This window comes from Syngnathus floridae, chromosome 5 (genome assembly GCF_059516105.1).
Source record: "Syngnathus floridae isolate MCC-2025c chromosome 5, RoL_Sflo_1.0, whole genome shotgun sequence".
Classification (NCBI taxonomy): Eukaryota; Metazoa; Chordata; class Actinopteri; order Syngnathiformes; family Syngnathidae; genus Syngnathus; species Syngnathus floridae.
The window spans coordinates 12,834,669-12,856,551 of NC_142417.1; the positions used below are offsets into that span (position 1 = coordinate 12,834,669).

The following is a 21,883-nucleotide window of genomic DNA, read 5'->3' on the forward strand; positions in this document are numbered from 1 at the left end:
ATGTTGGGCGACGGTGGGTCCTTGGTGTATGAATTTTGAATATGTTAGGCATTTTTGTTCAGGCACCACGTTGGGCAACGGTGGGTCCTTGGTGTCTGTATTTTAAAACCATCTGGTCGCGGAGAGGTGGTGGTGGTGTGCATGGTTATTATTTTTTTTTTTTTGTGGGGGCGGTCACTTTCATATTAATTTAAATGTTTTTGTTTTTTTTACGTAGAACAAAAACTGCACTAGAAAATAACTACGGTGAACGCGGACATCGAGGAGAATTTTATGTCGCATTGAGGCTAACGTTAGCAGAAAGGCACGCCTCAGAAAGCACACGTAACTAAGATCGTTTAAGTCTTATTCTGGCAGTCAACTTCAGGGGCAAACTATTTACAGTATGTCTTTTGGAATGTTCTGAGAAATGTCAGGTAGGTACCTGTCTTGCGTTTCTGCTCTTGAATGTTTACTTGTGTACTGCTTTGTAAATGCTGTACACTCTGAAAGTTGGGAGATGGATTGATTTGGACGTATTGAACAATAAACACATTACACAAAAGCTTACATTTTTGAGAGAAGGAAAATAAAAGCTATAATAAGTCAAAGCAATTTAGACTTTCAAATGGAGTGGGGGAAAGTACAATTAACTTATCCAGCACGACCCCCGATTTTTACTGTACAATCGTTTACGGCTTTTGATACGTGCTCTACGTTTCATCGTGTTTCAATTAATTTACTGTAAAGACGAAAATATCACCGAAAAAAACTAAATGCCAGTATATTCGCTACTATGGACTCTAAATACCGTACATAATTACAGTAACATTGTTTAAATGACCTCTTGTTAATGTAAATAGAGTATATACATTTTCAAAATCCAAACGATAGGGAACGCAACATTAGTACTGTTGAAACTGAGCATGCGCAAAGTACGTTGTAAACAATGAGACGAGACTATCAGACCGTCCTCAGCTTTGTGTCTGTCCACCACTTTGTGTATAAAACTAACGAGGACTTCCTAAAGCTCATCGTAAAATGCAAAACACGTTGCTCTGTGAGTATGAGTAGTCGTTTGTTCAAAGATGTCAACAGATGCACTTTCGGTTTTATCGCCATCATCACTCCGAAGACGTATCAAATTTGGACGTTGCAGCCTGAGAAGCCTCATATGACAGTTGGGTGTGACAGCATGCGACGAATAGACTAATCGATCCGTTTATTGCAACAAATCTGTGTTTGTGTATAAAAATATGTAATGCACATATATTGATAGTCTCCCCAGATTGGTAACGTTTTTGCTTTTTTTGACCAGAATTTCATCAGAGCCGATTCTACTATGCTAGCCAAGCTCACTACCCGGCTGCAAACTTGCTAGCGCAGGCTAGCTGGACGTTGTGCTTATTTTTTTGATCGATAATAGGTTGAATATATCAGAAGGTTGAAATGTCCTAACGCCTAGGGAGTGATAGTAATGACAGAAAAGCAGATAAGCACTTTGCTAACAGTGTGATCGATATGTAAGTGTACAGTTAGGTGGCAAACCTGAACTAGTATATGGCTGTAGAAAATTGATAGCAATTGTTATGCAAAATTCCAGTTTTCTGCTGTATTGAACTCATATTCAAACTTCCAGTTTATTTGTTATTGCTGTATTCAAATCAGATGTTATCCTGGTCAAATTTGAGTTTTCTTTTGATTCTCTCTTTTTATGATTATGGTAGTATTATAAGTAATAATGTAGATTGTGTGTCGGCAGTAAAACGTTGGTTGTAATCGAGACGGGACCAGATAAGAAAGATTGCTTGAACCCGCTTCCCTTTTCGATAAGTCATGTAAAACAAAATGTCAAATGAAGTTGTAATAAGTGTGTTGTACTTCCCGAAACAAACAAAATCAAATCAAAATCAAAAAAATTAATGTGCTTATGTTTATAAAATTCTCTATTTGCTGTTAATTGCTGTGGGACTAACGGATATGTTTGGAGCCTGACGAACTCTCACCAAAATTCATAGACGCTGTTGAAAAGTTACCAAAATGCTTTTTTCATAACTTCTGTGGAATTGGTGTCAAGAATCATTTAAACTTGCTCGTATGAAACCTCGTGTGTTGCTAAAGTAAAAAGTCCATTCGGAAGGTGCATACTCATTGCATGTGTGCTGCTAGAATTATCAAGCCTTTAGGAACTATTTCTTATGTCATAGCCCTGCATGTGTTTGCAAGCTAGAATTCAACTTCTTGGCAGAATTTTCTGGCGTGCGATTTAGTGATTATTTTGTGGAATGTGAACATAGTCATTTGTATTGTTTATTGGTTGGATTTACAAATCAAGATAAATTTATTGGTGTTATTGATTGCTGTTTGCTTGTTTTGTGTTTTCCAGGGGGCTAAAGCATGGAGGCAGTTTTAACCAGGCTGAAGGGCCTAACAGCGGATGAACTGCGCGAGGAATTTGCCCGGGCAGACCTGAGGTGCGTCGCCATCACGGCCTCAACCCGATCTATCCTTGAAAAGAAGTTGGCGCGCAAGCTCCTTGAGTCAGCTAGTGATACCACTGAAACGGACAAGAGTTCCTCTGCAAGGGATGCAGACGATGTGACTTCAGCAGCTGACCGTGACAAACCTCAACCGTGTGCCAAGACAACTGTTGCAGCAAGCGGCAGCCCAAATGAGGAACTGGACTTTGGTTATGGTGTGGGACTCAACCCGCCAGAGGAAGAGGAGATCTCTAACTCTCAATCCAAGATGAAAACACCTTCAAAAGCAGCACAAGTATCCCCAACCTATTATTATGGAGTATGTCCTCCATTATGGGAGGACATGTCACAAAAAGGTAAGAAAGTCTTGCTTTTTGGAGACAATTGCGGCTTGTCCCATATGAGTATCCTATTGTTTCACTCTGTCATCTTCGCCATACATTTTTCACATGTGTTGTCTATGTCCAACCTACCCATTTGGACACTTCCTTGTTGCACAATTACTAAATGTATTTAGTGTTTTGGAAAAGCGGCCTTAGGACCAGTCCCATTTAAAGCTAATCACAATGCCTGTTCATGTTACCTCGGTGCAACTCAACACGTTTGTTAGTTACGAGAATGTGCTTCCAAGCATTGACGTACTCTCTCTTTGAGCATTAGTATTTGTGCCACTCTCCCATAAGATGTCCGTGTCAATGTTTATATTTTTCAAAAACTCCGTTTTGGTTTTGTTTAGTATCAGGACAACCAGTTAACATTCAAGAACGACTTCACATATACCTGAAAAACACATGACAATAAACAAGTGCTCATGCGTATTATGGTTTGCCCATAGAAAGAGGACAAGTGTATGCAGATAAGAAAGGTGCCCTTCAAGCTGTAAAGGCGATAAAGGGATCACGTTTTAAAGCCTTTTCCAACCGTGAGGATGCTGAGAAGTTTGCCAAGGGAATCTGTGACTATTTCCCCTTTCTCAACAAATCCATGGCATGCGTATCTCCTGTTGAACCAGGCCAAATCATCAGCAAAGGTACAGTCTGTAAATCAGTATTTGGCTGAATGCTTTGTAGAATTGCAAATCAAACCAAAGTGACAAGCAGAAGTTTCACTGTCTAGTTTTGCTGAATATCTGTGAATTCCAAATAACCTTTCTATTGCTGCTTTGTTTGGCCCTCTGTTCACATAAGTAATATTAATTGGTTTTATTGAAAGGCAATAATTCATCCGTGAACCCGGATTTACTGGTTGTTTAATCTAGCAGCTAAGGAGTGCTGGCCTCTCACTCAGTTGTCTTTCTCCACACACAAGACACGATGGAGGTGGATACCATTAGCAGGGAACGGGCCAACACTTTCAAGTGCCCACGCACCCAGGACCTTACGGCCAAGCTGAGGAAAGCCGTGGAGGAGGGAGATGAGAAGGAGTTTCATGCTAGTGTCTGGGGCAACCCGCGCTATCTCATTGGCTCAGGGGATAACCCCACTATTGTTCAGGTGAGTTGTGCCCATATGAAACTCGTTATTTTCAACCTAATCTGTTTACCAACACTTTCTGGAATGTCAGTAAAATTTGAGGTTCATTGAAAACGAAGCTCACAGCCATGCTTTCTTGGATCTTGTTTTGTGCAACAAGAGCCATTGCCAGACTGTTAGAACATGTTTAGTTGCAATCAAAGTGTCTCGGTAAATTGAAAAATAAAAATTACCTGTAATTTTACCGGTATCCCAAGATTTGTTGTCCTTGTTGCATATCGAGTGGTTAAATTCCAGTTGAACGAGGCTAGGTAAATGCTGTTTTAGATTAGGCACTTCATTGTTTAGAAGAGTCAAAATAATCCTCTTCAGAGCATTTGATTGTAATGTGTGCTCAGGAGGGCTGCAGGTACAACGTAATGCATGTGGCGGCCAAGGAGAACCAAGCGGGCATTGCCCAACTTCTCCTGGATACTTTAGAGGACCCAGCGTTCATGCGCCTCATGTACCCCGATGACCAAGAAGAGACGCTGCAGAAGCGCATTCGTTACATTGTCGATCTTTACCTCAACACTCCAGATAAGGCGGTAGGTTTTTTTTTTTTTTCACTCAGCCTATCAAAAAACAAAGAAGATCACAGAATTTGTTTCTGCCTGTGCTCACACTGTATATTGTGCTGTATGCCTATGTCAGGGTTGTGAAACGCCACTCCACTTTGCCTGCAAGTTTGGATGTCCAGATGTTGTCAACGTGCTGTGCACGCATCCTGACACAGATAAGAACTGCAAGAACAGTGACAACCAGAAGCCTTGTGATGTATGTGACTATTCAGAATCATATTCCCTGCCGGTTTTAGTCACAAGCCAACAGAATAGGTAGACATACAAAGTACACGGGATTTCAGCGAATCCTTAAAAACTCTTAAACGGCACTGAATCCAGGAATTTAAAAACAAGGCCATTATTGTCATTTTTCAAATGCCTTCAATGGTAACATGTTAAGTATGATCTTACGATTGCAAGTACTTTCAAACTTCAAAAATAAATTAACTTTCCTTTACCGAATGACTCGAGGCAAACTAGCATAATCTTGATAGCAAAACCACCAAAATAATGATGAGGTTTTAGTCTGGATTGAAGAGTAGATACATGTAATTTATGTACAGTTTGGGACATCGCATCTCTGGCCATGTTGTAGTACTGGGCCATTGGAATTAGAATTTTTTATTTTATTTCTTTTAAAGTAGAATTGCAACAATAATTGAGTTTTCGTGCATGTTTAGACCCTTATCTGTGGTCCTTTCTGAAGGTTTCTTGAACAGCACATTGCCATGCAAACGTTTTTGGGTCTAAACTTCATAGCTTTGTGTTTTAGTATGATCTTTAAGTCTTAACACTGTTCTGGAGGTAGATATGGTTAGCCCGCTAAATGGCAATTATCAGGGAGTTGCCCAAAACCCCTTTTCTCAGGTTTGAATTTAAATTGAATGGCACAATTTTGAGAAACGTCCTGGATGAATCAACTGGTCCAGAGCGCTCTTGTTCTCAAAGAGTGGTGTATTTTGGTTCAGCTTCACCATGCCAATGACCCTAAATACACAGGTGCAATATAAAAGGTGTTACTTGGGGACAACTCTGTGAATGTCCTTGAGTGTTCCAGCCAGAGCCCAGGCTTGAAATTGAATGAACGCCTCTGGAGAGATCTGAAAAAGGCTGTACACTGATGCTCTCCTTCCAACCTGGTAGACCTTGAGAGGTGCTTAAAAGAGGAATGGGTAAAACTTGTTCAAATAAAATGTACCATTCTTGTTCCATTATAACAAAGTAGATTTGAGGTCATAATCACTGACAAAAATGCATCAACAAAATCAATATTGTGTTCTGTATTAAAGATTATATAATATAATATAAGCATCTTCGGGTCCTTGAAAAGTGCTATATAAATGGAATTAATTATTATTATTGTATTGGAATGAGGCTTTATTAAAGTGGGGGAAAAATACTCTAAACTAACTATATACTGTACGTGTTTTCAACTGAAGCAAAGGGGTGCCATTGTGGAGAACTCTCGAGTGCGAGTTTGAGAAGTTCTGACCTTAGGGCTAGCTCTCCAAATGTTTCCAATCCCTTCTGCACATTGTTGACTAAATTTAGACAAGCATAAGCACTAAGCCAAAAACAGATGTATTGTAACAGCTGTCTGTCTGTATTATGAATTTTCGTTTCCCACTTTCCATAGATTATTTGTAGCAGAAAGAACACAAGCCAAGAAGTGAGAGAGAAAATAAGGGACTATTTGGAGGGTAAGAGCAAACACATTTTGAACAATCTATTTCATAGTTTAATGTCCATGCTTACATTTTATTATTTTTCAGAAGCCTGGCTCAAGACGGGCAATGTATTTAATGTTGTGAAGTAGAAATTGCAGTCTCCAAAGACAAAAAATGGATCGAGGACCAAAACATAGTGTGTCAACTGTCAATACGTCACACTGGCCAGAGTAGCAGGATGCCATGAGCACATCATGTTGCTGTCTTTAAACTAGCTGACCTCTAAATACGCTTGCATTTTCTTTTTTGAGTCTATATCTATTGAACAACGCTGCTGCAATTACGCAGTTAAAAGAAGTTAAACAATAATAGAGAAATGTAACATTATATTTAAATAGATAATACTCAGTCAAAATCCTGAGGTGGAAGAGCAAAAGATCACTGGGAGGATTCTTCTGTGTGACGCCATCTTTCTGCTCATTCCACAGACCGCTGCTACATCCCCTTGCTTAGGCCAGCCGATAACACGTCACAGCCTATCATAGGTGCCCCGTGGTCGCCCGAAGCTTCAGAGAGTCTCTCGCTGATCCAACGACATGCAAAAAGCCCGCTGGATCCACTGATGGCTGTCACAGCCTTTGCTGGTCCACTGAGTCCCTCTAAAGTAAGAGTTTCCTTCACTTCTTATTTGCATTCACTTCATTTGTTTCGGAGAAATTGTCAAATGTAGTATCATACCAAAATGACAGTATAATCGTCCACCTTAGGCCGGGGATTTTCGACGTTCCTGGAAGACCCCACCTCGGAATCGAGCAGAGCATTTCCACAACATTCTTAAGTCAGATCCTGACCGTGGTGCAGAGCGGGTTGGCAGGTAAGACAACATGAGTTACAACTGTACAACTAACAAATGAATACAACTGTACACTGTGCGTTAATTCTAGTTGTTAAGTCATTGTGGTAGTCCTTTCATGCATTCAAGCTGGGGCAAATCAATGTGTTGCATGTTTATTTTTCGCTTTACAGTAGAATTCTTAAAATTACTCGGCTCGATATTGATAGCATTCAACTGTTATGTATGAGTTGTCATTTGAATATTGGGTCCAGTAGAATAGAATGAAATGAAATCAAAATGTGTGCACTTTTTATATTTATTTTCTAGTTACAGTCTCAGTAATTAATATTCACATCCTACAGAGATTTGGCTCACGAGATGGGTCATCCCTGGGCAGAATACTGGGACTTTCTTGGCAGTTTTGTAGATCTGTCATCAACCAAGGGACTTCAAAAGCTGGAAGAGTACCTGCGTAAGAGGGATTCCTTTCCATATACTTGTGAAGAAGGGGAAAATGAGACCAGCAACAGATTTAAAACTCCTTCCCCAGGTACTTTTACATGTTACTGTTAGAGAAAACACATTGGTCACAAAAAGGGAAAATACACTATTCACTCAATTACTCCAACCTAGGATGTTATGAGCATGGAAGCATGAGGGGCTGGGCACAAATGTGGTGTTGTGCCTCGCTCATTTGTATATCACCATTTCAGGAATCAAGTGGCGCCTCTCTAGCAATGACTCTGTTTGTAGTTTGTAAACTTGAGTCTGTGAATTGAGAGAAGTATATTTCTGCCAAAATTAATGGCACCACTTTATGAATTGATTACATCTGTAGTTCTTTGCAACTGCACAACAAATTGCACAGAAATGCAAAGTTCTACACGGCTTTAGAACTTGAATGGAACACAACTCACAATTTGTCATCGGCAACAACTGAACCTCTCCTTATTCGCTTTTTTACCATATTACAATGAAGCTAGCAAATGCTGGACGTTGTCATTATTTGTCTTTGAATGAGCGTCTGTGCTGGCAGGGAAGCCCAAGAAGTTCTGCAACTCCATCTCTGTTGGTGCCTTCTTGGACGAGAGTGAGGACATCAGCCTTGAGGAGATGAAGAATAGGCAGAATGCAGCACTTACTTGCATCACCTCCTCCGCCGCATCCTTGGACAACCTTAAAGGTGCAGTGGGAGGTCACGACTTCCACATCATGCCAATGGGATTGAAGTATCGTGGAGGCGACCTGATCGAGACGGCAGCCGAGCAGGATTTGCTATCACCCGGCGTCTGCATAAATGGGGTGTGCTCCTCCCCAAGAGATGGCATTTCCAATGAAGACACCATATGCCCTCGGAGCTCGCCATCTGCCTCCAGCTTACTCTCACCCATCTCCAACCTCTCGGTGGAATTTGAGCGCATGTCACTACAAGAACTGCCGGACAACCCAGACAGATGCAGGGAGCGAAGGAGCAGTGGCGGGAACCGACACCGAGACATCCTTGACTCCTACGGCTCCTCCATTAGCGTAGACCTGGGCGCTGAGCTGAAGCGGCTGTCCATTGGTCACAGCACCCAAAACAACGAGGCCCTGAAGGAGGCTGACTCAGAAGAACGGTGCGGCGGCAGCAGCTCCGAAGAGTTCTTTGAGGCAGATGAGGACAGTCTCGAAATGACGAGCAGGACAAGGGGGCTGGCCTCAGGGGTGCGCAACTTGTGTGCGAGGTCCAAATCGTGGGATCATGGCGGGAGAGACCTGAGCAGCTCGGGGTCATCAGGATCCTCCTATAAGTCCTTGGATAATTCTCATGAGTTCCTTCCTCGGACCCCACCTCACAGTAGAAGGGGACTCTTCATTGATGGGTGAGTATCTCTAGTTGGGGGCTTTTCTGTGGAGTTACTTTTTATTTTGTTTTGACTGTTGTTTTAAATCCAGTTAGTTTTAATTAGATTTTACAGCAAATTTGTTCGTTTTTATCATTTTTTATTTTCATGAAAAAGCTTGATTTTGGTTTACCTTTAAACAGTTTTAGTGTGTTTTTTAATATACAGAATATTTGATGAGTACAATTTAAAAAAAAAAAAAAAGGTAATGCGTGATAAAGTAAACTACAATTGTCATTCGTTTGGCCTTCCTTCTGTAGGGACGGATGTACAGCAAGATTGAAATAAACAATGACAACACCAAATAATATTGACTGGCAAAGACAAAGGACATGTTCACCATAATTAGAGTTAGTTTTAGTTAGTTTTGTAGACGTAAGAATGTCGTTTAAGTTACTTTTATGAAAAGCATTTTTGCTTTTATTTCATTTGCAAAAATGTATTTGTTAATAATAGTAAGTTGAGGCACAGGATACGCACTGAAATAAATAATTTCTAGGACACCTAGTTAGAAAAAGGGGAAAAAAATCAACCACTTTTTTTTTTTTTTTTAATGCTTGCTCGATTTTTGTATTTTAACAGCAAGTTAAAATTTTATCAAGTTTGCAGTGGCCATCTAGTGGCAGAGTGTCTTAAGCCTACTCGTAAGGCGAACTTTGTCGATCAACACAACAAAAATTGAGATTTCCCTGTCCCATGAAGAGTCTTAAATAGGTGTTATTTAATGATGATTGAGGTATCACAGATAAGAGGTCAGCCCTATTGTCCGATGTTTTCGCAGGGATTCACCTACCAAGTTGGACCGGGATGTGTTGGGAGCAATCGGCGGTGTAGAGGTGGATCTCAAAAAATTTCCCAGTATTCACAAGTGGATGAGCACAATGAGGTCCTACTCTTCCTCAGACATGAACAGGTTTGTACGCGTAGAGGTGTCCACATTAATTGATTAATCCACAACAAACCGATTATCAAATGAATCGCCTTCATTTTAAAAATCAAGTAATTGTTTAGAGTATCTATTAACCAAAGATTGTTCAAATCTTTGAATTTCAGGCTCTCAAAAGTAATTGTTTTCTCATTTCCCGTCATTTCAGCAAATTCAACAAATGGCTATTTGCAGTTCTTTGCAAACTATCCAATTTGTATTGAAACACTGTTGTACAAATAATTTTGAATATTGTATTTTAAAGAAGTAAATTTTCTTGAAAAAAATAGTTATGGTTGGGGGTGGTTGTCTGAAAATATTCCAATTGTTCTCCTATGCTGAGTGACGTTTGCAACGATTATTTATAAAAATAAGAGTAAAAACATAATTTGCTTAATAATTTAGACCGTGGTGTTAGATAGTGTTCCTCAGTAAGCCTTTTACTAAAAGGAACAAGTATTCTAAAAATAGAATGTTGACCAATGTGTCCAGTTGGCCGAGCCCTGTGGTGGTAAAACAGCGACTCAGGGTGCAGCATCAGACTCCCGGCTCGCCGTCCGGCATCCTCACGTCTCCCTCGGGTCACTTCAGCCCCGCCCGCCAGGCCGCCTCACCGGATTTCAGCCCCAGCCGCTACAGCCCAGCCAACATGAGCTACATCCAACGCCTTCGCCTCAAGCGCTTGAACGAGTCGTCGATTTAAAGGGTCTACTCCACCGCCACATCATCCTCAACCTCCCATAACAAGCCTAAATTCAAGAATGGAAGAGCCTAGAAGAGTTCTATTATTGAGCTGCAGCACACACAATATTTTAAAAAATATTTAAAAACAAAAAAAAGAAACTTCAGTAATGAGTGTACTTTCTCAGTGCAGACCGTGGATGTTATCTGTGACAAGTGTGGAGCACCTGCCCAAGTCGATGTTTTTGGATATTATGATTACAAGCCACACTCCCCAAAGTCTGTAACAAAAATACATTTAAGTGTGGGGTTGTCAGCACTAAAAATGTTCTTAAATAGAAAAAAATATTTTTTGTGTATGTTGGTCAGTAGCACAAAAATGTTTTGTTTTCTGATGTTAAACCGACTGCCATTTCCTGCATTTTCCTCAGTTCAGTACTTGCCTTAATGTTCAAAAGTAATGGACTCCTTCTGTCCTTTTGGACACATAATCTAGCTCACATCTGGACATTATTGGCTGTAGCAACACAGCAAACCCAGGAATACTGAATGAATCTTCCATGCTTTTATTTGTTCAATAAATGGAGTTGTTTTTATCTTTACTCAGTGGATTCAGGACATCTTGACTTTTCCTTTTAGAAACATTTTCTCATGGTAAAGTTTCAAGCCGCTTCCTATGGGGGACTAACACACGGACACAGGAGTGTTATATTGCAATAAGAGATCAGAAGAAAACTTTTAGGACTGGCAAGTTCAAAGCTGATAACTGTCACACGTTTTAGTCATTAGTTTGGAGAAGTCATCTCTGGCTGACACAAGTGTGACATTTTTTCACTTCCAATATACGCTTGTATTGGAGGAAAGTGTAAAAAAAACACAAAAAGATACCTGCCGTAAGACAGAAAAAACATTTTGATTTAAAAAAAAACAATTTCCACTTAAACTTGATTTGTTCTGAATGTAATTTTTGGTGAACTCAACCTTTCTCAGAGAGCACAAACAACTTTGCTGAGGAGATTGTCATCACGCTTGTGCTCTCAGGTTAGAAGAGGAAATATTTTTCTCTGAATGTTTCTGAATGTGTGGAGCGTTTTAAATGTGCCCCTAAAAACTTCAACCATGCTTCTTGTGCTTTTTGCATTATCTCTCTTTCTGTATGTCAAGGACGTGTTTGCTTTCAAGTAGTCAATAAAACATCACTCCTACTTTACTTCTATGATCTTTTCAATGTGACAAATTGCTCAGTGACAAATGTTTGTCATTGTTTTACTCATCCTGACAGACTCACATCAGACCGTCCAGTGAATATTGTTGCAACCGTTTTGAAAAGAGATGATCCATAATTCCTCTTGATCAATGTGCAAGTTTGATTTGCTACTACAGCAAACATTTGATTGAAGTTGTTGCTGCAAAATGAGGATGACTCACCTATTACAGAAAATCTCAAATTTCACAACATAACTTTTTCACCTTGCACTGTGATGTTTACATGTGTGAGGTTACACCATAGAACACGCCCCCCCCCCCCCCCCCCAATAGATGAAAATTTGGTCAATTCTGGTGCATTTGCAGAAATGTTCATTGATGTGTCCCTGTCAAATAAACAAACGCTATAAAAGCACAAGCTATGCTATAATACTGGTCAAACATAATTGGCCAACTTTCGCTTTCATTTCCAAGCTACGCCTCCCCTTGCCATCATGAAAAAGGGAAAAAAATTCAATTGTTTTTATTATAAAGTCATTTTCCTTTTAATTTCAATAATTTTGAACCAAAATCGCTGAATTTTTATAGTTATTTTAAAACCGAAGACGACTCGCTCGGAGGAGCCAACGTCCTGTCTAGCCTCCTCTGAGGATTGCGTAATCACACAATGCAGTGAACCTGAACTGTTCTCTGTCTTTATGTCGCTGTTTAAGTGTTCAAACACTGTGGCTATATTTATTAATTTTCATAGCTAAACTGGTGTATATAATATCTTGTGTTTTTTGTCATCTGTCTGTAACGTCGTGTTTCTTTAGATGAACAAAACGGCTCTGGAAAGAGATCTTACGGAGGCTACAAAAAAAGGTTCTCCAGTCTTATGGCAGGGGGTGCTAGTGATCCTGGGATGCTTCATGCGTCTACCTGTAGAATAAGAGATCTCCAGTTCAAATTTGCAGCGAACAACTCAGGAGCGGTCGTCCATTTGTTTCGTTTTACATTCGCTTTTATTTATTATTTTTTTTACCCCGTTTTCGCATTTCGTTTTACAATGGAGGATTACATATCCAAACGATTTTCAACTATGGATTTTCGGTCGAAGCAGGAGGTCATCAGTAAAGGAAGAGCAACTCCGGAGTTAAAAGGTTTGATTCGGACAACGGGACTTTGGAACAGAGTGGTAAGCACGATCGAAAACAAGTTTTGATTTCATGTGCTTTATTGAGTGTTTTTATGTGTGAAGACTGCTGATTTGAGATTTTAATTAAAATAGTTCAAATTAAATAATGAATAAGCTACACTAGAGCAGCGTCCCCCAACCTTTTTTTGTGACACGGTTAGGTGCTGGACAAATTTTACTGGGGGGGAGACACGACGTCAGTGCCTCCCCAGTCATGAACCTCACCTCACGTCACTGCAGCTAACAGTCAGCTATTTAATTATGCTCCTTTATTACCCAAAATTATGTAAAATTGTAACAATTAAATAGTATTGTATAAATATGATTATATCAAATGTTTACTTTCCAATTATTTTTATTTTACTCAATAAGGAACCGAGTATTTACACTAAATACAATTTTAGAGAAGTTAAAAAACAGCTATCTGCATCAATCATACAGAAATATTTAATTGCTGAGGGTCATAGTCATCATCTTTTAACTAGAGAATCAAGCTTGGATCTCAACACAAGTCGCAGGTTGATTTTTTTTTTCCCAACTGTGCTGATGAATGTTTGTACAGGTTCAGTTGCAATGTTCTTGTGCAAGTTATATGTTGAGCCTGATCTAGTGAAATAATTTTTAATCTTGTGCACTCACTTGTGCCAGAACAGGTATGTCCAAACCTAGTCAGTTCTCTGATGCCACTGCCCTGCATCTTTTAGATGTCTCCTGCCCCTAACACACCTGATTCAACTGATCAGAATGGTTATTAGGCTTCAGAGCTTGCTGATGAGCTGATCATTTGTAGTTCAGAGTATGTTACTTCTCAGTAACTTTCACTCAATATACTGTCTTCCCTTCTCTGTCATCTTAAAAATAATGTCAAAAAAATGCAAGAGGGTAAAATGCAAGTAGTGTTTGTTTCTTGAACGGTATGTGCAAAATGCGACCTGAAATGGATCTCTATTGAAATCACAAGATGGTGTTTGGATGGGGAATTTGCATCTTCTGACAAGGAATGGAAACAGGTTCTACATAAGTAGTTTATTATTTTTTTCATTATTTATTGAAGAAAAAAGGTGCAGCAACGCACACGCTTGCAACAGTACAATTAAGTGAACAACATGTCGGTCTGGTCAACTGAGGTGAGCTTAGGTGGCTCGCATGATATGCTGAAACCACAACTGAAGACAGCTCCAACTTTGTGAACAACCTCTGGGCTTGTTTGAGCTTCAATGTATCACTGTACGACATTTAAATGTAATATTTATTGATTGATTTAACTCCTTATGTTTTAACACCAAGAAAGTTGCTAACTAATGTTTACTCTGCTAACAGTGACAATAAAACTACCCAATTAAATTCCAATGCTTACAGCTACACAACTTTTTGGTTTGGAATTGCTCTCGTATAAAAAACATAAATTACATTCTGTTGGCGTTACTAACAGTGCCTCAATCACATATGGCGGCAGTTTAACAACAACACTTGAACGTCAGAAGAAAGACACTTAAGGAGAAAACTGAGCGTCAAACCTGTGACCAGCCCGTCATCCTGACTCCGGTCCCGGAAGTGCGCCGCATTGGCCAATCAGGTTCGTGTTAGTTTGTCCGGGGGCATGAATCCCGCATCTCCTAGAGTTCGGAGGGCCACCCGGCCACTGGGGCGAATGGTAAGCCACGTGATGCTGCCGTTGTTCAATCCCATGCGTAACCAGCCCTCAGGTGGAAACTGCAGGGCCCTGAGAACAGAGGATGACCCCTTTACTAACAAACAAGAATAGACTTAATCGTTAAAGTACACAAGACGATATACAGTACAACTGCACTGCCAAACAAAATCTGTTACATAGTTATTAAATATACACTGCTCGCTAAAGTTAGGGATACTCAACCTTTCGGTGGGTGAGATTTCAGGATGAACCTGTAAATGCACTATTATCTTTATGGTGAACTTAATGTGACCCTCTCTGAACGTTTTAATATCGCCATGTTTTTACATATACTATATTTTGGAACTTGCCCTAGCTTCCAAGGTCGAGTCCGCCCTCCTACACACTTACTCCTTTACTATTATTTGTTTTGTATGTAAAATATCTTTGAGTGTTTTTAAATTGTTAAGAGCAATAAGGAAGGTTTTCACATTTTGCCTTGTGTCAAGAAAGAGATGAACTCATACACTAACAAGCTAACGGTTTCTATACTAACATTTAGCAAGATGGCAACCAGAGTAGAGAAAGTGCTGATGCGTATTTGTAAGGATTTTATATATTGCCCTGTGGCCAGGAACCATTTCAATTATTAATTTAAAGGCTAACATCCTAACAGTTGGTAAGATAACATGTTGGCAGACTGCAATCTCAGTACAAAAAGCAAAGCCGTAAAGTATTTTGCTCATATTTACTAGTGTGTCCTTATAGTGCAAAATAACAATTATAATAATAATTATAACATGGATGATAATAATAATAATAATAATGATAATAATAATAAACCTAATAAGACAGCGTAACAAGATTCTTATTGTAATACTTGTAACATCTATGCTGGCTGCACGAACACACTGGACAAGCTCAGCAAATAACAAACCTGCAGACAAAATAGCGTATGACATTGGCATGACACACTATGATCTCGTAGCTGTCCTCCTTCTGCTTCGGTTCTGCTCTGTGGATGTAGCGGCGGAAGGCTGCCTCGATACGTGCGCCATCTTCGTGGTACTGCTAGAGGATGGCAAAGAGGTTGAAAGTCACTGTGACGTCAGGATGGCAAGAGTGTTCTTTACTCAAGCCTCTTGTTTGAAAGTATTTGACCTGACGTGCACTGAAAGGAAGGGGGCTTCTCTCACCACAGCATCAGGCTTCCAATGAGTGAGAGGTGGAACTGGCTCGATGGGTGCGCCCTCTCGGAGCAAGTCACAACTCAGCAGCTCCACACCTAAAACACAGGAAACGTCGGGCGGATAAGGGGAAAACACAACCAGTTTGCCAAAACGCAATAAAAAAAGGTGGTCGTAATGAGCATGCGCAGAAAACCTCATGACGCGTCTCCACTACCTGGAAGGTGTTTGCTGATGATGTGCGCTGTTTCTGTGGCTCTAGTCATGCTGGAGTGGATCAGAACATCGTATTTCAATCCCAACGCTGACAGACGCTGACCTGTCAACTCTGCCTGCTCTCGACCTGACGAGACAAACATTGGAAAAGAAAAGCGGCAGACATCACATCAGCTGACTTGAGGTAGAAAACAAGGAAGAACCATTTGTTAAGCATGTCGATGTCTCTAAACATCATGTAAAGGAGTCATGTGAACTACTCCAACCCAGATACAACAATCTAATAAAATGCTCACTTGAGAGCAGGGGTGTCCAAAAACTGTCCTCTAGAACCACCATCTTGCCAATTGTACACATGTGCCTGTTTCAGAAGTATTAATTTTCTAAATAATAATGCGATTGGTTTAATTAGGAAATGTTAGTGTTTGCAAGTGATTGCAATTGCTTCTCCATTTTTTGTACCACTCAATCACGGGCCGTTAGAATCATCACTTTTTGCCCCCTGGCAGGTTCCCTGGCTCGTGATATTAATGTAATGTGTTTTGATCCAAATAACATGAAGCAGACCCAAAGGAGTGAGGAATCGCTCTTTGTCACTGCTCCCGCTTAGGTTGTACTGGGAATGTCTGATGAGGAGGATGTTGCGTGTGGCTTTCGGTTTGCCGTTGTCCTGCTCTGAGCTGGGCTCTTCGGTTGCACTCTTCTTCTTGCCATTGGACAGCGTAGAAGGTTCTCTCCTGAAAAATAGTGGTGAGCTTGGATCAGGGGCTTTGTCTCGTATGGTTATTTCAATCAGTGACTTAAATTGTGACACTGACACCTAGTTTTTCCTATTGTTAAGCCGCGACCCACTTTTATTGGAGTGTTGTTAAAAATACCCTTCAAAGAAAATGTCTGTAAATACATGCTTCAGAGCACAGCTAAGAAACAGAACTGGTAAATCTAGCAGCATCATGGGATGTATTGGATTTTTCCAGTGACATTATTTTACACTACTTTTCAAGATATATTGTGGGTTACATTGAGTGTACACTATATAGCGATAAAGTACGAAGAAGTGTCAAAGGTTTCAGGTCTTTTGTCAGGAATGAAAATTTCAATTACAAACTCTAAACAAAACAATTTTTCTGGAGTCTAACACAATTTGGACAACGTTGCCTGTCACTCTTACGGACTACTAGAATGATTTCTTCACAGCTCACTATAAATTCAAGACCACTTACAAAATGGCTAAGCCCCAGTAATGAACAATACAACGACACAATCTTACTTGTCCCAGTTGACGTCCCACGCGTGTCCAGTCGGGACTGGCGTGATGTTCGCGACATTCCACGCCGGTTGCGCGGCTTGAAGAACGGACAGTTTTGACCAGCGACTGTCTGCCTCGGTTCTTCTTTCTCCGAAATAGCCACGAGAGTCGGCAGCGGCAGCCGCCAGTACCAGAGCAGCAGAACCACCGGCGAAACCACAAATCAGTTTGAGAGTTTTCCTGTAAGACATCCTGTCACTAGTTACCCAAGATGCTATCAATTGCTAGCAAATTAGCTAAACTGAACTTGTGTCTCGTTAACAACGTTTCCTTACGACTAAAGGACAATTTTCGAGGTAAAATAGCAAATATTAGCTAGCCAAAGACACCCGACACGTCAATATCACTCAGGCGACAGCCGTTCCACAGAAACTAAAAATACAGCAGCCAGCAAAAAGCTAAGCTTTAGCAGGTTGGTTTTTACGTTGTACGGCAGCCGATTTGGGTCAAATCAATTCCGCTATTCACTTCTTACTGCAGAAATTGCACTTTGGAAAAAAAAAAGTAAACTCCCCTATTTCTCGCTAATGCAAAACATTTACTTCAATATCCACCTTGCTATTGCATTCTAAAATCGATTGCATATATTTAATGGGTCGTGAAATGTGGAAGGATGAGATAAATTTGGAAACTTTATATAATTGTGAATTACTGTCATCCAAAATGTGTATGCCATTTTGGTGGAGAAATAACTGCGCTCACTGTCTCCCAATTTAGTATAGTAGTATTTTAATCGGTCACTTGATGGCGGTCTTATCCATACCACTAACAGAATGACAGCATAGCTCTGATTGCTCGGCTTTCTGGTGGAAACAGCAGCGAGTGTATATGAGAATGATTTAGATTTAGGAATACTAGTGACCCGCATTTCCTCTAAAATCAAACGAAAAACGCACGATCAAGGAAAACAAGGGGGGTAAAAACGTCGTTGTTTCCCGGTATTTCTCAATACGTCCTGTTTCATTGAATGAGTAAATAATGAACTAATCTGTTGCAAAAGGACATTGGGTAATGAACTGACTTTGGTTTAGCTGCATCAAACTAATCCGTTTTCTCAGTTTCTCTCTCGGAATGCAGGCTACAGCGCCGTCTGGTTCACGAGGACACTTGCGTGTAGGCTCCACCTTTTCTAGCGGTCCAGTGACCTCACCAGTGGATTGGATTGGAAGGGTGGGATTTCCAGGTTTTCAGTCACGGATCTGTTCCTGACTGCAAGGGTCTATGCAGCTTCAGCGTTAGCAAGGACCGGACTGCCCGTACCTATGATCCCACCCAAAAGGCGACCCTGGATCATTTTTTCTCCACATGCTATTGCACCCGGGATAAACAATTAAGGAATGTGGACATTACAGAATGCCCACCAGCGCTGCAAAGAGATTTAAACCCACCAAATACATCCCGGTGTCCACAGCTGCCACTCTCCTTGTGGGATCGACTACTTTATTTTTCGTTTTCACGTAAGTTCCACTTTATCTTTTCGTGTATGTATATTTGTTGAGGTTTGCACGCGTGGATTGCAATCACCAGGGCGGAAATAATTCAGTGGAGTGTATCTGTCACAGTGGGGAATAGCATTGCGCTTTTGAGGTTGGGTTGCAAAAGCCTCCAGTCAGCCTTCATATTGGATGTAGTAGACAAACTTGCTGTGAATGAAACCTTTGCAAGTTGAAGAGTGCAGCCATCAAACCTGTGTTCCATATGCTCTCGTTAGGCGTCACCAACTCACTCCCTTCAAAAAAAAAAAAAAAAAACATTATTTATTTCTTGAGTTGAAATGGTTGGATTGGTTCACCACGTTAAATCCACGTATTTCGAATGGTTACCATAGTCACTGACGGTGTTTGAATCCTCCTCATATCGCCAGCCAATGTTAGATATAATGAATGGGTTTACTGCATTTGGAATGAGGTTTTAGTAATTTAGGCTTCCAGTTTTTTAGTCAGTATAGATCAAGGATGGAAAAGTCCGTTGAAATTTTAACCTCTCTGCCTCACTAACCCCCCCCCCCCCCACACACACACACCATCTGCACACTTCTTTCGCTATTTTACATACAAAATATTGTTAAATTAGGATCGGCATTGTCAGTGTTTATTGCCCACTGCAGTGTGTTTCTAATATCTCAACCCACTCTCGCTAAGTGGTTCAGAAACTCGATGGATGGATGGATGTTAGATCTAGCTCGGCTGTGGCGTGTTGGCTCAACTAGTAAACCCACTGAAGGCACGCAAAGTTAAACTTTGAGGAGATGTTACCCAGCCTTCCCCATTATATATATGATCACAAATTAAATGGTTTATTGGGATTTCACCCCATCCAGTGCATGCATTGGGAGATGACTTACTACTGCATTTCCCTACTGGATTTTTCACTCATAGAAATTCACAAATCTCTAGTGGGACGCTATGAGTCATTGTTTGTGTGCTTGAAAATTTAAACTGTTAACTGTTGTTTGTTGGATGCAGGAAAAACTGAACACACTTGATGTGTACCGCTGCTGTTTTGGCAGTCGTCAGTGCTTAAGACCGAGGCAAACATATGGTGTTTGTGACTTATGCAGGTAGCTTTGGACTGCAGCTTTAAAAGTCGAAGTGGTTTGCTGCCTTTGCATAGACAAATGGCCTCATTTGCAAGCTCATTTGGGTTGAATGTGCTGTGATTTTTATTTGGATAGGAAATAATTGGGGAAAAAAGGAAACACTTTTTATTAGTCATTTTAAATCAGTATCAGAATTTTGCAGGTCACTTAGTGTCCATAAAGGTTCATCCCACAGCAGATGGTTCAAGGTTGAGGATTAAGACTTTACTCGGTTGCTCCTTCATTTTGTAGTTAAAGGCCTAGAGGATTGATTTGAGCAGAATGGAACACCCTGGGGAGCAGGACACATCCAAACTAGGCCATGTCCTTCTATTGTCAAACACGTACCTTGGTCCCAGACATACATTTACAATACAATCAATGGTCCATTAGTTAAGTAAATTAAATAATGAGTAAATAAAGCAAAAGTCATTAAGCTTATGGGAAAAGCATGTGTGTGTGTGTGTGTGTGTGTGTGTGTGTGTGTGTATATATATATATATATATATATATATATATATATATATATATATATATATATATATATATATATATATATATATATATATATGTGTGTGTGTGTGTGTATGTATATGTATGTGTATATATATATATATAAAATGCCACAGCAACGCATGATAAGAAAATCTGGAAAAAAATGTCAATGAATTGGGATAACGTTATTTAGGCTTTATCTGCATCGACTGTATCACAAGATTGTGTTCCATGGTAGAAAACTTCCTAAATGTGTTACTTATTGCTACACTTGGTGATTCCACCTGGTCAATAACCAACTAGAAAAAGAAATGTCATTATCATTTGTTTGCAAGTCTAATAGGCCACATTTAAGGGCACACAAGGTTAGACGAATGAGAGCTATAAATTCGTCATTTAGAAATAACCTTTGTTCAGCACTTCTTGCACTCTGTTTGTGAATTATGAGAGCAGTAGTGAGTGTTGGCATGCGGTACCAGTCAATCCTCCACCCTGCGAGCAGAGCTTTGTATGAGCAGGCCTGACAGGAATCTAATCTTCAGCTTCCACATCTGTTTCCTCCTTTTCATAGTACATCCATTCAGTCACACTTCATTCAGATCCTACAGAATGCATTGTTTGCCACTGAAACTCTTGAAGAGTTTTAATCTTTAGGAATGTCTGGCATGGTAGTTGATCGACTGCAGAGTGGCAGAAATAGGTGGGATCAATATTGTTGCTGTTTAAAGTGATTTTGTTCATATTAATCTTTTCCTGGGTTCTGATCCACTTCTTAGCATTGCACCGTTTTTTTTTTTTTTGGTAGATTTAAATATGAATGGAATTTCTGTAGTTTAAACCGCTGTTTACAATAAAATATTTCACTAACACTTATTTGGATATCTGCTGTACCTTTAAAACGGAGTCACGCTCCTTTTAACGATCATCAGCAGTAAAAAAAATAAAAAATAAATCACACATGTTACTGCTCATTGTAGAGCAGGGATGGGCATCTGGCAGCTTTCACTCTGAGTGTCCCCTCTATTAATAATAAACCATTATATGTATGTCTCCACTTCTACAGTGGACCAACGCATACTCATGTTTCAGCACTAATGGATTGATCTATTTTTTCACCCCCAATATATTTTTCTATTGAAAAATTATCTTTGAAAATGTAATCAAAAAAGTCAGTTGCTGTATGAAGATCAACCCACATAGTTACTGTTTCTGAGTATAATGACTCATTCATTGTAAATAATCCAACACCTAAAATATATTTATGAAATAATAATTAAAGGAACGGTGTGAATCCAACACCTAAAATATATTTATGAAATAATAATTAAAGGAACGGTGTGTAGAACTTTTTTCAATTTTCCATGTTCATTCATTTTAAGAAGCCACTATGTGTATGTGTAACAAATACAATGCACTTACTCACTTGAGGGAATACTAGATGTCTTTTGTGATGACATTTTGCTTGCGCATTTGTTGAAGAAATCTGTGACAAAGTAGTTTAGGACATTGATTCTAATCTGTATCCTGTTTGTGCTTATATACAGTACTTGCTGACTTG

The 21,883-nt window shown here is 40.0% G+C and overlaps 3 protein-coding genes across 6 annotated transcripts in view; 2 read left to right on the top strand and 1 right to left on the bottom strand.

Annotated features, from left to right (window-relative positions):
* The first annotated feature begins 132 nt into the window (after positions 1-132).
* ankle2 (ankyrin repeat and LEM domain containing 2) lies at positions 133-11,734 on the top strand. Of its 2 annotated transcripts, none has more exons than XM_088375385.1 (13): positions 133-416; positions 2,366-2,815; positions 3,295-3,489; positions 3,768-3,952; positions 4,330-4,518; positions 4,625-4,747; positions 6,170-6,233; positions 6,689-6,864; positions 6,968-7,074; positions 7,398-7,585; positions 8,072-8,897; positions 9,700-9,831; positions 10,336-11,734. In XM_088375385.1, the coding sequence occupies exons 2-13, from the start codon at positions 2,377-2,379 to the stop codon at positions 10,544-10,546; spliced, it is 2,835 nt and encodes a 944-aa protein (XP_088231511.1). In that variant the 5' UTR covers positions 133-416; positions 2,366-2,376; the 3' UTR covers positions 10,547-11,734. The 2 variants fall into 2 exon arrangements, with proteins under 2 accessions (XP_088231511.1, XP_088231512.1); XM_088375386.1 differs by lacking the exon at positions 133-416 and adding an exon at positions 882-1,039.
* A 2,184-nt stretch (positions 11,735-13,918) lies between these two features.
* On the bottom strand, positions 13,919-17,710 carry pgam5 (PGAM family member 5, serine/threonine protein phosphatase, mitochondrial). 2 transcript variants are annotated; one of them, XM_088375140.1, is made up of 6 exons: positions 17,214-17,710; positions 16,511-16,680; positions 15,945-16,070; positions 15,737-15,825; positions 15,478-15,608; positions 13,919-14,630 (listed from the first exon to the last, which is right to left on the bottom strand). In XM_088375140.1, exons 1-6 carry the CDS (start codon positions 17,441-17,443, stop codon positions 14,480-14,482), a joined length of 897 nt encoding a protein of 298 aa, XP_088231266.1. In that variant the 5' UTR covers positions 17,444-17,710; the 3' UTR covers positions 13,919-14,479. The 2 variants fall into 2 exon arrangements, with proteins under 2 accessions (XP_088231266.1, XP_088231265.1); XM_088375139.1 differs by having other exon boundaries at positions 15,478-15,611; positions 17,214-17,709.
* zdhhc8b (zDHHC palmitoyltransferase 8b) overlaps positions 16,001-21,883 on the top strand; it is a 39,706-nt gene continuing 33,823 nt past the window's right edge. Inside the window, exons 1-2 of one of the 2 annotated variants that reach the window (XM_088375137.1) lie at positions 16,001-16,127; positions 18,311-18,709. In XM_088375137.1, coding sequence (XP_088231263.1) covers positions 18,606-18,709 — 104 coding nt within the window. In that variant the 5' untranslated portion in view covers positions 16,001-16,127; positions 18,311-18,605. Of the gene's footprint in view, positions 16,128-17,958; positions 18,710-21,883 lie in introns of those variants that run through there. The other variant, XM_088375136.1, reaches the window with a different exon arrangement.

Coding starts and splice junctions, on each gene's coding strand:
- pgam5 (XM_088375139.1), bottom strand. CDS start 17,443: ATGTCTTACAGGAAAACTCTCAAACTGATTTGTGGTTTCGCCGGTGGT. Junction 16,071..16,510: donor GCGATTCCTCACTCCTTTGG/GTCTGCTTCATG, acceptor TTGTCTCGTCAG/GTCGAGAGCAGGCAGAGTTG. Junction 15,612..15,736: donor ATTGGAAGCCTGATGCTGTG/GTGAGAGAAGCC, acceptor GCCATCCTCTAG/CAGTACCACGAAGATGGCGC.
- ankle2 (XM_088375385.1), top strand. CDS start 2,377: ATGGAGGCAGTTTTAACCAGGCTGAAGGGCCTAACAGCGGATGAACTG. Junction 7,075..7,397: donor GGTGCAGAGCGGGTTGGCAG/GTAAGACAACAT, acceptor CACATCCTACAG/AGATTTGGCTCACGAGATGG. Junction 8,898..9,699: donor AGGGGACTCTTCATTGATGG/GTGAGTATCTCT, acceptor ATGTTTTCGCAG/GGATTCACCTACCAAGTTGG.